This window comes from Antechinus flavipes, chromosome 4, assembly GCF_016432865.1.
Source record: "Antechinus flavipes isolate AdamAnt ecotype Samford, QLD, Australia chromosome 4, AdamAnt_v2, whole genome shotgun sequence".
Taxonomy (NCBI): Eukaryota; Metazoa; Chordata; class Mammalia; order Dasyuromorphia; family Dasyuridae; genus Antechinus; species Antechinus flavipes.
Genome location: NC_067401.1, coordinates 32981792 through 33000528, shown reverse-complemented (window position 1 = coordinate 33000528; position 18737 = coordinate 32981792). Strand labels below are relative to the sequence as shown.

The 18737-nt window shown below is 38.0% G+C and overlaps 1 protein-coding gene and 1 long non-coding RNA gene across 5 annotated transcripts in view; one reads left to right on the top strand and one right to left on the bottom strand.

Annotated features, from left to right (window-relative positions):
• RHOT1 (ras homolog family member T1) overlaps positions 1-16774 on the bottom strand; it is a 70121-nt gene extending 53347 nt beyond the window's left edge. Inside the window, exon 1 of one of the 4 annotated variants that reach the window (XM_051992385.1) lies at positions 16568-16774. Coding sequence is in view for 3 of the 4 variants with exons in the window: in XM_051992383.1 (XP_051848343.1) it covers positions 16568-16604 (37 nt within the window). In the remaining variant the exon portion in view is untranslated. The remainder of the gene's footprint in view (positions 1-16567) is intronic. The other 3 variants (XM_051992383.1, XM_051992384.1, XM_051992386.1) reach the window with 3 other exon arrangements.
• Positions 16775-16937: 163 nt separating this feature from the next.
• On the top strand, positions 16938-18243 carry LOC127558970 (uncharacterized). The gene is made up of 2 exons (XR_007953045.1): positions 16938-17219; positions 17410-18243. It is a non-coding gene; the product is annotated as an uncharacterized LOC127558970 (long non-coding RNA).
• Positions 18244-18737: the final 494 nt, after the last annotated feature.

Below are 18737 nucleotides of genomic sequence, written 5' to 3'. Positions count from 1 at the left end.
GCTATAGTCCTAAACTCCATTTCCTCTAACTACAGATCCCCTGCAACTCAAGAGATGTGCTCATAGGACTGCTGTGAAGCGCCAGAAGCCCTAATGTTTAGGGGGAATAAAACCCCACAAAAACAAACCAAAAAAAAAAAAAATGCAATACTTCTCGAGTGGCTAATTAGTGAAGTTAGTAATAAGTACTTCAAATAATAAATAATCTGATACCTACTACCTAACTAAATAAAAATAACCTACAAATCTGTAATTGTCTTTTTCTCCCTATCTTCCCTCCCTTCCTCTTCTCAACCTTCTTCCTATTTGTGTTCTTGCTCATTGAGTTCTTTTTGGTTCTCACAGCACTTCGAGATGCTTTGGAATAAGACCACCCATTCAACAAGAGTGCTTATGGGATGCAAAGATCCCAACTTTTGGGATAAGAATTCACTATTTGACAAAAACTGCTGGAAAAACTGGAAATTAATATCGCAGAAACTAGGCATGGACCCACACTTAACACAGTACACCAAGATAAGATCAAAACTGGTTCATGATTTAGGCATAAAGAACGAGATTATAAATAAACTAGAGGAACATAGGATAGTTTACCTTTCAGACTTGTGGAGGAGGAAGGAATTTATGACCAAAGAAGAACTAGAGGTCATTATTGATCACAAAATAGAAAATTTTGATTACATGAAATTAAAAAGCTTTTGTACAAACAAAACTAATTCAGACAAGATTAAAGGGAAACAATAAACTGGGAAAATATTTTTACAGTTAAAAGTTCTGATAAAGGTCTCATTTCCAAAATATGTAGAGAATTGACTCTAATTTATAAGAAATCAAGCCATTCTCCAATTGATAAATGATCAAAGGATATGAATAGACAATTTTCAGATGATGAAACTGAAACTATTTCTACTCATATGAAAGAGTGTTCCAAATCACTATTGATCAGCAAATTAAGACAACTCTGAGATACCACTACATACCTGTCAGACTGCTAAAATGATAGGAAAAGAGAGTGATGAATGTTGGAGGGGATGCAAGAAAATTGGGACACTGATGCATTGTTGGTGGAACTGTGAATGCATCCATTCTGGAGAGTGATTTGAAATTATGCTCAAAAAGTTATCAAACTGTGCATACCCTTTGATCCAGCAGTGATAAGCACAGTGTTACTACTGGGCTTATATCCCCCCCAAAAAATACTAAAGAAGGAAAAGGGACCTGTATGTGCTAAAATGTTGGTGGCATCCCTTTTTGTAGTGGCTAGAAACTGGAAATTGAATGGATGCCCATCAATTGAAGAATGGTTGGGTAAACTGTGATATATGAATATTATGGAATATTATTGTTCTGTAAGAAATGACCAGCAGGATGATTACACAAAGACTTGGAGATGAACTGATGCTAAGTGAAATGAGCAGAACCAGGAGATCATTATACACTTCAACAACAATACTGTATGAGCATGTATTCTGATGGAAGTGGATTTCTTCAACAAAGAGAAGATCCAATTCAGTTCCAATTGACCAAGGATGGACAGAATCAGCTACACCCAGAGAAGGAACACTGGGAAATGAATGTGGACTACTTGCATTTTTGTTTTTCTTACCAGGTTATTTTTACCTTCTGAATCTGATTTTTCTTGTGCAACTAGAGAACTGTTCGGTTCTGCACACATATATTGTATCTAAGATATACTTTAACATGTTTAACATGTATGAGACTGCCTGCCATCCAGGGGAGAGGATGGAGGGAGGGAAGGGAAAAGTTGGACGAGAAGTGAATGCAAGGAACAATGTTGCAAAAATTATCCATGCATATGTTTTGTCAATAAAAAACTATAATAAAATAAAAAAAAGAGTGTCTATGGGATGAAAGGAGATGTCAAAGGCAGGAAAGTGGAGAAAATGAAAAAGAGCATTAAAGATTTTCTTCTCCATCCTCCCCCATCCCACCCATCATCATCCCTACAGCTTTGGCTTCTTTAGTTTGCTAAAATTGTTGAGTACGGTAGCCCTGAGTCTGGACTGCTACTACAGAGTATTTTTTTATGATAAGGCTTTAAAATCCATCTGATAGAATAACAGTTTGCAACTGTGAATGACCTCCCTCTTCCCTTTAGCATGAGTTCTTTAAGTGCTACCCAGGATCAAGAGTTTCATTCACTGGCTCAGAGCAAAGAGACGTTCTTATCTAACTCATTGTGGGGCACTACTGGTCTAATTATAATTCTAGGGACAAGAAGTGGGTTGTTTGTAATAAGACTACTTTACAAGAACTAAGGTCATATAAAATCACATTAGGCACAGTAAACAAAAATATAATGGAGATACTTCATTAAGGCTAACACTTTTCCTTCTTTCTCTTCCTTTACTCTCTTACTGCTGGGCTTAGAGTCATTTTCTTGAGTTCAAATCTAGCCTCAGACATTTATTAGCGGTGTGACCCTGAACAAGTCATTTAACCCTGCTGGGCTTCAATTTCCTTATCTGTAAAATGATCTGGAGAAGGAAATGGAAAACCACTCTAGTGTCTTTGCCAAGTAAACTCCAAATAGAATCATGGTCAGATGCTACTAAAATTACTAAACATCGACCTTCAACTGAGTACTATAAAGAACTGATATATATTAATATTATTTACACTTATTAAAAATTTCTCTCAAATTCTTAATTTTTGAAAAAAAAATTAAATGTTATATGAACTGATGCTGAATGAAGCAAACAACCAGAAAAACATTGTACACAGCAACAACTAGACTGTGTGAGGATCAACTATGAGAGACTTAGCTCTTCTCAGCAATTCAGTGATCCAAGGCAATTCCAATAAACTTTTTTTTTTTTTTTTTTTTTGCTGAGGCGATTGGGGCTAAGTGATTTGCCTAGGGTCACATAACTAGAAAGTGTTAAGTGTCTGAGGTCAAATTTGAACTCGGGTCCACCTGACTTCAGGGCTGGTGCTCTATCCACTGAGCCACCTAGCTGCCCCTTCCAACAAACTTTTGATAGAAAACGCCATGTGCATCCAGAGAGAGAACTATGGAGATGTAGCTCAAAGCCTAGTTTCCTTCTTTATGGCTTTCCTCTTTTGTTTGATCCCCCCCCCAATATGACGCATATGGAAATGTTAAGAATAATTGCAAAATTAAATTAAATTTTATTTTATTTAAATAGAGCATTATATATATATGTCAGAGGACCTCAAAATTATTTTTTTGATTTTTTTCTGTAAGCAGTATTCCTCAACAATTTTGAACATAGAGTCCTAGTTTTTATGTACCTTATTTCATTTGATTACCCACAATTCCCTATAAGGAATATATTACAAGTATTTTTAGAGCCATTTTAGAGATGAGAACTTACTACTTCTTGCCTTTGACATTAGGCTATATTTCATAATAATATAATCAATTCACTTATTCCACTCACCTCAGGGGTTTTCAATATCTCCTTAAACTTCCCATAGTTTCTCTTCCCTCATCTTCTCAATTGAGAACCCTATTTCATATTTCAATGAAAAAATTGATGTCATTTTCCCAGAGCTACTTCACTGGTCTTTATCTTAGCACCACTCAGACACATTCTGTTACTATAGCCCCCTTCAGTCTTTTTCGCCAGAGCTGGCCCTTCTTGCCAAGTAAAACCCACTACATGCTCAAGAAATTCCATTCCACCCCATCTTCTCCAGCAGACTGCCCCCACCATTGCCCTATTCTCTCAATAATCTTCAATCTCTGCTTCCTGTTTTTTTAATGCCTATAAATAGTTACATCTCCATCTTCAAAATATCCCCACTTGAATATTCCATCCTCACTAGTTATTATTTTGTATCATCTCTCCTCCCATCCATCCATCCATACTGAGTGTTTTCTTGAGAAGGTCATCTACAATCAGCTTCCATTTCCTTTCCTCTTACTCTCTTTTTTATAGTCTGGTTTTCAATTTGATTATTTAACCAAAACTGCTGCTATCTCCAAAGTTACCAATGAACTCTCTCAATTCTCATCCTTCTTGATGTTCTGCAGTTTCTGATACTATCAATCACCTTCTTCTCTTTGAGATCCTATTCTTTCTGGGTTTTCAGAACACTACTCTCTCCCAGTTCTTCTACACTGCTAGATCATTTTTCAGTCTCCTTTGCTAGACCTTCAGCCGAGGAACACCCCCTAAACATGGGTGCCTCCCAAAGTTCTTTCTTGGGCTCTCTTCTCTATTTATACTGTTTTCCTTAATAATTTCATTACTCCCATGGATTCAATTAAAGTCTCTATAAAAATGATTCTCAGATCTATTTATCATATTCTAACCTCTCTCCCGACTTCCAGTCTCACATCTTCAAATACCTAAAGAATATTATAAATTGGTTAGACATCAACAGATCAAAAATCAAATCCATATCTTTCCCACCCAAAATGTTCATTCTTCCTAACTTTCCCATTACTGTCAACCTCAACTCCTCACTCTCACCCCTCATGTCCAATCAATTATCAAGGTCAATACCTTTGTAATATATCTCCTATATGTTCCCTTCTCTCCTCTGACACTGTCACCTGCTACAGGCCCTCATCACTTTATGCTTAAACTACTACAATATCCTACTAGTTGGTCTCCCTGCTTCAAGCCTCTCCCCACTTTAACCCATCTTCCACTGAGCAATCAAATTGATTTTCTAAAATCATTAGGTCTATCACCTTCTTTACTAAATAAACTCTAGTAGCTCCTCTGTCCAGCTTTTAAAAACCTTAATTAACCTAACCCCTTTCTACATTTTCAGTCTTCTTACACTTTAGTCCTTCTCTCCATATACTTTCTGGTTCAATGACACAGGCCTTCTTGATGTTAACTGCATAAGATGTCCCATCTCCTCACTTGTACCATTTTCAATGGGTGACCCAGGCCTAAAATTCTCATTTCTACTTCCTGGCTTTCCTCAAGTCCCAATTAGTTTCATCTTCTTCAAATTTTTTCTAACCTTCTCTAACCTTAGTGTCTTCCCTTTGAAATGATCTCCAACCAATTCTGTATGTACATACTTGTTTGCAAGTTGTCTCCCCCAACAATCTTTAAACTGTGGAGCAGAAAATGTTGCTTTTTTTTTCTATCTCCACCACACAGCACAATGCCTAACACATAGCAAGCTCTTGGAGAACAGTGCCACACTGATTTACCATCCACATGCAGCTTTTTCTGCATTTGTCTCTATTACTAACACTTTCTTCTTTTCTACCCCTTTAGTGGAACCCACCTGGCAGGGAGCTCAACAAAGAAGGGTTACACTAAAGACTTCGGCCATCTATTCTATCATCACAAATCTAGAGCTGGGGCTCCAGATTAGTCCCCACTTTGAAGATGAGGCACAGAAGCTCCCAAAACTTAAATGGCTTGCCCAAGGTCACAGAGGTTTCACATTCAGAGCTTATGAATCTCAGGGCAGCCTTTCTTCTGTGCCCTCTGATTCTCAGTATGACCTCAGACAAGCTACAATCTCTTGGGTATCAATGGAAACAACACTGCCACGGAGGACCCAGAGAGAATCAAATCTATGATTCACATCCCTGTGGTGCTGAGATGACCTGCACAAACACTGGGAATACCAGCTCTATGTGAACTAAGAAAAATTCATGTTTGACCAAAGTTCATACCAAGAGCATCACAGAGACTACAAGCATTTCTTCAGGATTGCCAACTTTGCTTGGAAACAACTGGAAAATGGCTTAACTGCAGTCCCTGAATGTGACAAAAGCATCCCTGAGCTATAAGCAATTCAGAGAGAGAAGCAAGAGAAAACTTATGAGGGGAATGATGATGTAGTTTGAAATAAAGGTGATGTAAAAACTTAATCAAAATATATTTTTAAAATAACTGTCATAATCTTATTTTAAAATAGTACCTAATTCTAAAAAAACTCCAGAGATCCAAAGCCTTCAGCCAACTCAACCTGCCTTTCATGTCAGCATTAGGCCTAGTATACTCTAATCCTACAAGCACATCTGTGAGAGAGGATCATGCCTCCAGATGAGGCATCAGAGCTTACATATTTCAGTTTCAGTGATTCCAGAATCTGTTCCATCTGTGCAACTGATGCAATTTACAGAAGCTTTTGAAATACAGATAAATTATTTATTAGGTGTAATGCATAAGAGAAAATACTGCTATCTTTTAAAAATGCAAAATTCACATACTTCTTAAAAGCCATTAAAAAAATAAGGAATCAACCATTTTACTAAATTACATGGGCTCTGAAACTTACAATATAAACAATAGGTCCTTTCACCAAAATGAAATTAGTGTGCTAAAATTAGCTATGAGATTCCCCCACGGATTATCTTGAGGTGTCTTTAGAGTACATTAGTATATTCTTATATGAGAATTCCCAAACTATCCCTATTATAAGAGGTCCTATCAGTTAACAGCAGGAATAAGTAGGTTACAAGACCCCTAATACTGCTAGGTCCTGATTAGTGAAAATAATAAGTCGCATGTAGTTGCATGTATTTGCATGCATAATCATTCAAATAAATCATTCAAAGATATGATTATGCAAAATATATGGAAATTAGTGCAATCATAATGGAACCATATAGCACAAATTCAAATAATGCAAACACTTTAGGGAATTCATTATTTATACTAATCAAGATCTGACTACAGTTATACCAGTGAGATCCCATGTATATTGGCAGTTTGAATAGCAAAAAGTCATAACTAACAGGTCAGGTAGTATAAGAAAAACCAAATGAATCTAAGTCTAGATGGGAATACAAATCATTGTCATGGGAGTCTACATAAGTATTAAAGGATATGATAAACAGGCTTCTGAATAGACAAACCTATCAGATTACAAATCAAGAGAGATGAGAAAAGAACAAGAGGATCAAAATAAGTGGTATTGGTGAACACTTTTGTGACTACTTATCTCAGGGAATTATAGGCTGACCATAGGCAACTGGGGAGAGGTAAAGAACTTAAGAGACCAGATACTCCTCATTATAGCAGCAAAAGGATTGTCTTTCAGAAAGTTTTTAATGTGCCTTTCTTCCTTCATAGATTATTGATAATCCACTTTGGAGTAGTCAATTTTTGTGATAAATCGAGTTTGTATTTTTGTAAAAAACGTGCTTCTGCTACAAGATAAACTTTTGTTCTATAATCTCCTAATCAAATTAGAGCAATTAAATATCACTTCTGTAGTGCTTACTATACTTCCGGGTACTATTTTAGACCCTGAGGATACAAAGACAAAAATGAAAACAATCCCTACTAGCAAAAAGCATACATTGTACTGAGGAGATAATATGTCTAAATGTATCTATATATAGAATAACAAGATAACTTAGAAGGGCATTAATGGTTGGAGAAATCAGGAAAGGCTTCACGTAAAATGTGGTATTTGACTCTCCTCCTCCTTCAGAGGTAAGGAGAAATTCAACTCTGAACATAGAGGCAGACCACTGCAAAGGCAGGAGATGCCTGAAGAACAGCCATTTAAGTAGATCACTGGAAAAAATAAGGAACAGGATAATATGTAACAGGTGGGAAAAGTAAGTTGGGGCCAAGTTGTGAGTTACTGTATAAGCAAAAAAGAAGATTTTTCTATTTTATCTTAGAAGCTAAAGGGAGGAACTGGAGTTTATTGAGTCAGGGAGCTACATAATCAGACCTTAGCAGCTCTGAACTAAGGTGGTAGTTGTGTGACTAGGGAGAAAGGAATGGATGTGAGAGATGTTGTAGAAATAGAAAAGGAAAAATCTGGTAACTGAGGATAAATGAGGGAGAATAAAGAGTTGGTAACAGAAATATGTATGAATTTTCTTGGAATTAAGGATCAAAACTAAGTCTCCATAAATTATATTTCTGGTCATTCTGAATGGCTTCAAAAATACAATCATAATTGTCAGTTTCTTTAAAATGTGCAAAGACAGCTGAAAACTAAACCTAGCTATTTGCATTATGAATGTATTAACCTCCCCATTTTCATCTTATATTTTAAAAATTTAAATCAAAGTTTGATATATAGTGACACAAAGAGACAGCCACAGAAAGAAGTCTAGTTATATAACAAAATTATATAAATACAAGGTGATTTTAATCAACATTGTTTTTTAGTATTCAATATGGTACAATATATTAACAATTCAAATGATCTATTCTTTAAGACAAGTGATAAGGCTTTTAAAACCCAAGAATATCAATTTTCTACACAACAGTTTTGGAAAATGCCTTTAAAATTTGTTCTTTAAACAAGAGATTGCAGAAAAGTCAGAAGATATCTTTAATAAACTCTTTTTGTCAGGGCAATTAAAAAAAAAAAAACTTCTTAAGGAGAGTTCTCTGGAAGGGGAAGGGGAAAGGATGTTCAATTGTTTTTCAATCAAATCCTTTTGAGGAGTTTACTTGGCAAAGATACTGCAATGATTCAACATTTCCTTCTTTAGCTTATTTAACAGATGAGGAAACTGAGATAAACAGGAATAAGTGACTTTCCTAGAGTGACCAGATAGTGTCTGAGGTCAGATGTGAACTCACAAAGATGAGCCTTCCTGTCTCCAGGTTCAGTGTTCTATCCATTGGACTAACTAGTTGCTCCAGGAGGAAGGAAACTTAAGAGAAATTCTAACCTTGTAAAGACTTTTTTTTTTTTTTAAGGAAGCTATTTATATTACAGAATGTTTAGTTGTCTAGAATATGTAAAAAAACAAAAACAAAAATCACCTGGGATTCAACATGTGTTTTTCTCCTGCCTTTATTACCTTTGCAGCTATGAATGGTATAAAACAGATTTAAAATCAAACAATACTTTATAACTTTACAGCTCTATTTCAATTTTTTAAACCATAAGTTCCTCTAGTGTGGTTCAAGGATTCATGGAAGTCCCCCCAAACCCTTTCCTTTCTTTTCCCAACTATATGTGTATGAGCCTGAATTTTCTTCAACTACTTCAACCAAAACAATATATCATAACAGATCGAATGCAGAAGCAGATAACAGAATCCAGCTATTTTTTTATTAAACATTAAAGAAATTTGCAAAAATTTGTAAAATAATGCCATTCTCACTAATTTTTTTGGGGGGGAATAGTAATTTTTCATAAAAATGTGTTATTTACATTAACATGTAATATGTTTATTATTGTTTTAAATAAATAAATGTTCTGAATGTCAGTTTTAAATTAAAATACAATAAATAGTGATATAACCAACCCAAAAGTTCTTTGAGATTCTCAATAATTTTTAGAAATATATAGGGATTCTCAGTGCTACTACTGGGCTTATTTCCCAAAGAAATACTAAAGAAGGGAAAGGGACCTGTATGTGCCAAAATGTTTGTGGCAGCCCTTTTTGTGGTGGCTAGAAACTGGAAAATGAATGGATGCTCATCAATTGGGGAATGGTTGAGTAACTTGTGGTATATGAATGTTATGAACATTATTGTTCTGTAAGAAATGACCAGCAGGATGAATACAGAGAGGATTGGAGAGACTTAAGTGAACTGATGCTGAGTGAAATGAGCAGAACCAGGAGATCATTATACACTTTAACAATACTTTATGAGGATGTATTTTGATGGAAGTGGATATCTTCGACAAAGAGAAAATCTAATTCAGTTCCAATTGATCAATGATGGACAGAATCATCTACACCCAGAGAAGGAAATGGGAAATGAGTGTAAACTGTTTGCATTTTTGTTTTTCTTCCCAGGCTATTTTTACCTTCTGAATCCAATTCTCCCTGTGCAACAAGAGAACTGTTCGGTTCTGCACACATATATTGTTATCTAGAATATACTATATTTAATATGTATAAGACTGCTTGCCATCTAGGGGAAGGGATAGAGGGAGGGAAGGGAAAAGTCGAAACAGAAGTGAGTGGAAGGGATAATGTTTTTAAAAATTACCCAGGTATATGTTCTGTCAATAAAAAGTTATTTTAAAAAGAAATATATAGGAATTCTTAAGATTGTAAAGGGGTCCTAAGTTCAAATAGTTTGAGAACCACTGACATACATGAATGAATAACTTCTACTAAAATTAAGAAAAACAAACTCTGTAGTTTAGGCCTATTTAAAGACTCTTTTAATCAACTTAATACCTGAAATGTCTCTAACAGTGTTTCTTCAATTACAAAAGATTTGAGATGGAAAATACCATCTATATCCAGAGGGAGAATTATGGAGACTGAATGTGAGTGGAAGCACACTATTTTCACTTTTTTGTTGTTGTTGCTTTTTCTTTCTCATGTTTTTTCCCCCCTGTTCTAATTGTTCTTTCACAACATGTCAAATATGGATTGTATAGGTATAACCTATATCAGATTGCTTGCTGTTTTTGGGAAGAGGGAGGTAAGAAAAGGAAAGAGAAAAAAATTGGAACTCAAAATCTTACAAAAATGAATGCTGAAAATTATCTTTACCTGTAACTGGAAAAAGAAAATACTATTGGGGAAAAGGGGAAGAATAAAAATGCATTCACCAAAAATAAAACGTCTCTTAATGTCTGAAATATACAAATCCTGAATATTTCTAATTACTTGTGAAAAATGAAAATTATTTATGTACAGGAAAAAAAATCCCAAGTCTTTCCTTCCACACATATTTTGTTGATTTAATTTCTTACTTAACCTAAATTATTTTATCACTGGAAAGCCTTCAGATGCTCAAGTTTCTTGCGGAGGTAAAAACACAAAATTTAGTGACTTGACTCACATATGAATTTTAAAGTCTCCTGAGTCCCTATATAACTGAAGTAAAAACAATCATTTGTTCTTACTGGGTTTCCCTTGCTAATGCTAATTTCCCTTTATACCCCAGTCCTCTTATTTCTTAATCATCTAGAGTTAAATGATTGCCTCAGATATCATGAAATGACCTATAAAACCAAAAAGCAAGCCAAAGTATTCTCAAGGACAGGAAAAAGGACCTTAAGATCCAGTTCAGTGCAACATGTCACAGTTCAGTTTGAGAGATTGTTTCTAAGTAGGTCACTCTTGAGAAACATAATTTGTCATTAAAGGGCAAATTACTGAGACTTATTCAGGCTATATTTGCTGTTTTCATCAAAAATTTCTAAACATCTAGTCCTGAGGAGCAATCAAATTATTGCCATCCATGAAACAAAAACAGTATTTCTTGGCCCAATCATTACCTTGACTCTAAGCACCTCACTGGCTACTTCTGTTGATAACAAGTAGCTCTTGTTTTAAGTGGATTTCTCTGGGATGTCCTACTCTTCATGTTCATCTATATCTCTGATTTTAAATTTTTTCTAGGTGCTTCCTAAACTGTTTGTGTTACTGTGGAAAAGGCTCGCCTCTTTTTTTAAGAAAAAATTTTTTTAATGTTGGAAGTGCACATACCAAAACAAATCGTTAACTACTTTGTAAATATTGCTTTACTTTTCAGAAAAACTGCCTGAAAACAACTTCATTGTAGAAGAATGGGGCCCTTTCCTCCCAATTAGATCATTACTAATATCCCTTATTTTTAGAGGGGAAAAAACCAAATGGGTAAAAAGAAGTTGGCAATATTGACATCTGCATCTGAAGGAAGACTGAGACAATCTGTCAGAAAGATAGCCTATTCATCAGTAGGCTCACAGCTGGTTTGGTTTAAGGACTAAATGGCATACTAATGAAGAACAAATTAAAGACCTACAAAAGCATGACATTCCATCTAGTAAAACAGACCACAGCCAGTCCATACCTAAGTCTTCTTTCCCATACCCCTTCTTAAAAGGCTTCCTAGACAGAATTTGACCCATTTCTCCTATAACAGCATTTTATAGTCAATTCATGAAATACCAATATCTTAAAATGACATGTTTTCACTTTACTGGCTAGACTAAAAGAAAAACACATTTATCACATGTATGCAAAGCTGAAGAGAAGAAATATGGGATATAATGAGTACTATCCTTACAAATCCTAACAGGATTAATCTCATGAGAGTAGATTTAAAGAAAACTTAGAATCACAAGTTATCACATTTTGATGACTGAGGGGAATACTTCAGAAAACTGGGAGAGAGCTTTCCTCTTCTCCTGCAGCAAAGTAACTAAAGGACAGTTTAAATCACAGGGGTAAAAAAACAGTTACATTCCACTAAGTGAAAAGGACATTTCTACATGCTCGATGAAATCTTAACCAGCAGATGAACAGAACAATGACATTTATTTACAGTATGATTTTTATTTACATTTTACATCTACATTGTGTGGTTTAAATTCAAGTTTTCAGGATAAATTATTTCAATTACAGCAAAGACATCTGTTAGAGTTTATTTAGTCAACTCTAATTAAATGCAAATTCTAGTCAATTTATAAGAAAATACAATACCTGAAATCTCTGACTTTTACTTTAAGAATAATAAATTTTTGTCTATTTTTAAATGGAGCTAATAATGGTCTCCTTATGTACAATTAAAATTTCTGTATCATTCTGATATGAAAGTTCTGACTTTCTCAGCAAATTAATGATTAATGACAATGTTAATACCATTCTATCCAAGTTAAAGGTCCCATTCTTATCTCTTCAGTTTTGCAGGGAATGCAAGGCTTTGTTGGGAGCTGTCTGTGTCAAAATTAATGGATGGCAGCCTGACTCACAATCTTTTTGAAGCCATCTTACTTTATAAAATTCCACTTCCCACTCCCAAACACTTCAAACCACAGAAAAATGTAAAAATTGCTTATTATTGGACTTTGGACAGGTCAAGAATTGACTAATATAAAATGCCTTTCACTTCCAGGGGTTAATAAAGAGTTCATCCTAAACTAAGCTGAAACCATTCATGGCAATCTTGTAGGCTCTTTGAACAAAACTGGTCCCAGAAGTCCAACAAAAGCAGGTTGACAGTAATGAAATATTTCCCTTACCACAGTATGGTGAACCAACCATTATTTTCTGCATCCCTTTCACAGGACACTTTTAAAAAATATAGACCCGAGTTTCTAAGAAGATATCAGAGTGGTTTTGTTTCCCCCATTAGTTTTTTTGGATCTATTGATAATAATACAATAGTGATAATAATGTTTACAAAACATCTAAAGATGTGCAAAATCATTTTATAAGTATTATCTCATTATTTCCTCACAAGCACTCTGGGAAAGAGTCGCTGTTATTATCTGCATTTTATAGTTGAGGAAACTGAGGCAGATGGCAATGACAAGATTACAACTACTAAGTGTCTGAGGCTGGATCTGAACTCAATGTCAACACTCTGTCCACTGTCATGTGTGCTACATGATGTGTCTAACTTCTCTTTACCTAGCCTTACCTCAAAGTCATAAAAAGAATCTGATTTCTAAATGATTTAACAGTGTAGTCCCAGCACCTGAGTGTGTGAAATAGCCCCTTGAATACTCACTGTAAACTGAATATCTTCAAAGTCATGCAAGTTAAAACCCTGGACTCATCCTGAAGTGTTCTCTCTTCTCTCCTATCCATGCAGATACTAAGTCAGACTTTATCTCCACATGCCCAGAAGCTGTACCCTGGGGTCATACCCCATGACCTTTTTCCTTCTAGAATCCACATTCCACATAGCTGCCAAAGGCTTCCTAAAGTACAAATCTAACCATGCTACTTGAAGTCTGCAAATGTTCAGTGGTTCCAATTATTCTGAGAATAAAAAGCAAACCCTTCGAGTTGGAGTTTAAGGGCCTCCACAATCTGACTCCAACTTGCCTTCCCTGTATTCTATCACAATACCCTCCTTTATGCACTGGACATTCCTGCCAAATTGAGGCCCACTAGCTAGCCCCCGACTTCAGATTCCTTCTCCTGCCTCTGAATTTGAAGAAGTCATCCTCCATTCTGGACACTCTCCCTACTCTCCTAGATCTCGGATTCCTTAACTTTTTTCAAGGTTTGACTCAGGTACTACTTGCTTAATGAAGTCTTAAAAATTTCCCTCCCTCTACTGGTGAGCATACTCTCCTTCCCCAAATTATCTTATCTTTATACACATGGACCCACTCCCTCATCCCCAGCCATAGTAGGCCACTCAATTAGGGACTGCTTTTTCTATCTTATACATAAAGACACAATAAATGCTTGTCAAACTGAATTGAATTGCAGACATTAGCAGGTTGTCTCAAATTAATTTATCAATGGAACATTTTGAGGCTTTAAATATATTGATAGAATCTATAAACACAGGTTCAGGGAATCTGTGGCTACACAATCCTAAACAGTAAAGAGAGACAGGGACATCATAGGATAAAAGAGAAGAAATGAAGGCTACATTCATACCTTAAATTCTGGCACCCACATATTTTTGATACCTATATATCATAATTAATATTCTAAAGGAAAGCTACCTTGAGGATAGACATTCTATGGAAACACTAGTTACTAACAGAGTAAACTGAACACAATGTCAGAAGCTCTAGGTTACTTGATTTCTAAGGTCTTAAAACCAATATGATTCTCAATGTAGTTTCTAGTATGGTTTTGAAAAATCAATTAAACTGACATCTCAGCTAAGAAGTATTCACTTGTGCTATTAAAAATATGAAAGAAGATCTTTCAACAAAATACAATTACATTTCTTTGGAATGTCATAGGCTAGTCAGGAGTTACTCATGCCACACTTTTATAAAGAGTACTTTAAAAAACAAAAAGTCCCAGGACAGCTAGGTGGTGCAGTGGAACGAGTGGATAGAGCATCAGTTCTGAAGTCAGGAGGACCTGAGTTCAAATTTGACCTCAGATACTTAACACGTCCTAGCTATGTGACCTTGGGCCAGTCACTTAACCCCAATTGCTTCAGCAAAAAAAAAAAAAAAAAAAAATCCTTATTTTCTTTCAGGTTTTTCAAGCTTTCTGCATTTAAAAAAAAATGCATAAAAGGCACTGTAGAAATCTCACTTCGAACACCATACAAATTTTATTGTACATATTTTTACATTTATATATTTAAAACTTTTCCAAGTCACTTTCAAATTTATCATACTATCTGATAACTATTTTCAAAACATCACCAAATATCAGTCATCAAAACCAAAGCAAAAACAATAGCAGCAATGTTTTGAAAAGTAATCACTGTATATGCCAAGACAAAGGCTTTACAAGCTATCTATTATCTATTACACCACTTCATACTCTAGCTTTTAATTTGATTTAATATGATAGCAGCTCCTTGAACTTTTGAGCAAAGTCCATGCAAAAGCGAAAGGCTGAAGCATAATTATACAGACTGAAATCTAGACTGGCAAACAGAAAAACCAAAAACGAAGATTTGAGTCTGGATATGCATAAAAATCACTTTCTAATTTGGAAACAATGCTTTGTGGACAAATAAGGCCCCTATGGAGGAATGGACAAATGTTCTGGATTTCTGTGAATTCTATCACACTCAACCTGGAGTTGCAGCTCTCCAGTGGGACAAGGCTCAGCCCAGTCAGTAAATACTATGTAATTGTGATTTCCAAAGTGATGTAGTTAAAAACAAACACCGTCCCTCCTGCCCACTTTCCTCTTAATATAGTCAGGCTAATTTAACTGGCAGAGTAATCCCAAAAAGTCAGGGCTCCTCTGCCCTCAAAGGCAGTTTCCCAAAGTAGAATCTAAGAACTTCCAGGGGTCCTTTAAGTGTTGGGGTGATGAGAGAAAATGTAGGTATAAAAGTGCCAGAGATGGGGGAGAGGGGGTATCTGGAAGGCATTTATTTCCTTAACAAAAGACTCTGAGAGAATATTTACTCGCTAAAGTTATGGCTAGAAGAAGAGCCCAAAGTTCTAGAAAGACTTGTTAAAAGGGAAATTACAAAGACAACTTGAGGTCTTTTGTAGAAAAATGCTGATACCTTGAAAAGAATTCTCCATCGCTTCCTTTTGGTGCATAAGAGAGATAGGAAAGGAGCCCCAGAATAGAAATCTGACCTTGCCGTCGAGGGGGCCGGGCCGAGCGCCGCTCCTCCTCCCCCTCCCCCAGAGGTTCTCCAGCCCAGGACACGGGAGAGTCAAAAGGGAGTTAGCAGGAGAGGCCCAAGAGGTGAGAGCTGTGGGGGGCGGGGGGTCTCGAGAGGAGGGGGCGCGAAGAGCTGGGGGAGCTCAGAGGACGCCTGCTGAGACCTCGGGGATGGGGGAATCTGGGAACAGGAAAAGGGGGTCTGGGAAGCGGGGGGCCTTAAGGACCGGGGAAGGGAGAGGACTTGGAAGAGGGGGGGCCTTGGGACTAGAAACGAAGGGGCTTTAGAGGCTGGGGGTAGAAGGGAGAGAATGGACGGGGTTTGTCGAGGGCCCTGCAGGAAGGACTTGGGGGGAACAGGGCATTGGGTGGGAGGTTTGGGAAGAATTGGAGGGGAGTTGAGGACTAATTACGGACATAGCAGGTGGGCTTGAAGACCCTCAAAGTGGGGAGGGGGGTCCTTGGAGCTGGGTGGGGCCTGGAGTGAGGCTTTAGGGGAAGGGATGAGGATTCTGAGGTTCCTCAGGTCCTGAGAGAATGGAGACTGCCTGAGGGGGATTGATAAGATACAGGGCACCGGCAGAAGGGGTCCTGAGCGCCAGGGAGCGCGGGAGAGGATCCCCACGCCTCTGGAGACCGCGCACACCAAATGGGCCCCGAACTCACGCTCTCCCACCAGCAGGATCCGCACGTCCTTCTTCATGGCGGCCGCAGGTCGGGGCGGCCCGGCCCGGGCCTCCCGGAGCTGAGCCGGCGGCTGCACTCGCTCGTCCCGGGCCCCACCCCGGCCCTCTCCACTCCCTCCGCTGCTCTAGCCTCCGCTCCCTAGTTCGGCTGTCCCCACCGGCCCCGCCCCGCTGCCGCCACCGCCTCCTCAGGCCGGCTCCTCGGCCTCTAGGCTTCTCGGCAGGGCCCGGGCCGCGCAGGCTCCTCCCTTCCCCGAGTGGCGGAGGACGGCGAGCAGCGAGGGACAAACGAGCTCGGAAAGCGAACGCTCCGCCTGCCTTCGCCCTCCCCACAGAAAAAGGGCCTGGCCGCGCGATGGGAATGGGGCTGGAGCGATCGGCAGAAGGGACGCCCAGGGCGGGGCCGGTGCCTCCGAGTCCTTCCTTCTCTCCCTCCCTCCTCGCAGCTCAGCTGTCTTCCCCCCCCCAGCCACTACCCTTCCCCCTCCATCCCGCGAGTGTTTCTTTGCGGGCCCTTCTAGAACACCCTCTTGGCCCCTTATTTGCCAATGGACGTGTTCAGGGATCCCCAGATAGCGAGATGGATAAACAGACGTGTAGCTGGACAGACAAATGTGTGGACGGACAGCTGGGTGCGTAGATGGATAAGAGAGATAAAGTCTGAAACCCCTTGATTTGCACTTCATATTTTTGAATGGAAGTCAATTTCCACAGATCAAACAAGGCAGCTTCTGTAAAGTGCTTTGCAAACTTTAAAGCTCCTGGTCGACGTTGGCTGTTTTTATTTATTGTATTATTTGTCTTTATTTTCTTTTATGTCAGGAAGGACCGCCGCTAAATCCTGGCTCCGACACTTACAGGCGAGACTCTGGGAAAATCCCTTCCTAGTGACTTCACCTGCCAAGGCTCCAGGCGACGCTCGGAAAATGTAAATTACAGAGAAGTGTCCTTTCCTTTCTCCATCCCAAAGACATTACGGTCCGGGCTCCATCCACAAGGAAACTTCCATCTCTCTCCTTCCTCACGCAACTCAACTTCATTTAAATCTGGTCTTTTCTCAACAACTTGAATCTGGCCCATTTAGACACTAAAGCAAAAGTCACCAAAGACCATCTTTAAAGGTTTGGTCCTCCCCCCTCCGGCCCAGTACTCTAATCTCAATTACTGTTGCCCAATCTTTGCTTCCTAGGAAATAACTTTTGTTCGTTTGACTTCCCTTCCTATATGTCAGTCTCTCTCTTCTTGAGCTCCAACTCCTCTTCTCAATTCCTTAAAATGCTCCCCAAGGTCCTGACCTTGACCTCCTTTCCCCTCTGAATTCTTTACACACCCACAGTAAATCTCACTATAGATGACTCACAAGTCTCTCTTTTTGCCTCTTTAAATCCCCTTACATACTCAAGACCTACATCCCTGACGGTAAATTTCCACCTGACCCTTCAAACTCAACACAGACTGGAGTGAATTTTGTTTTTAATTCTGAGTTACTGTAAATAGCTCTTTGAGTGGGATAGAGATGGCACTGTGGGAGGGATGTATTGGGAAATGAAAATAACATCATAACAAAAAAAATTAATGAAATAAATAAAAGTGAGCTGCAGGACTGTAAAAAGAAATTTTTTTTCAATAAATTTCAGTAAATTAAGAATTAGAAAATGTTGAGTTCAAATTCTGTCGCAGTCAATTTAGGATCTCTGGTCTTCAGTTTTCTCATCTGTAACATGAGAAATGGATTATATATATCCTATGGAATTTTATGGAATCCAGCTCTTGTTATATATCCTAAAAACTTACCATTCTCTTCCCAAAATAAGCTCCTCCTCTTAATTTCCTTATTTGTGTCCATGATAGACCCTCCTTCCTCCAATTTATCATGTTAAAAGCCTTGTTATTACTTTTAGTTCTTGCCTCCCTTTCATATCTAATCAGTTACTGAATCCTCTTCATTCTACCTCCTCTTCCTTCCTCCTCTAATCCCAGTACTGCTGGCTGCCCTAGCCCAAGCCTTCCTTACACACCTGCTAGATCTATTTCTACAGTTTTTGCCACCTCCACTCTCTCTCTCCCCTACCAACCTGAGCTTTCTATTAGTTGCCAGAATAATCTTTCATAACCAATAGATTGGGTTGTGTCATTACTCTTGCTCAAAA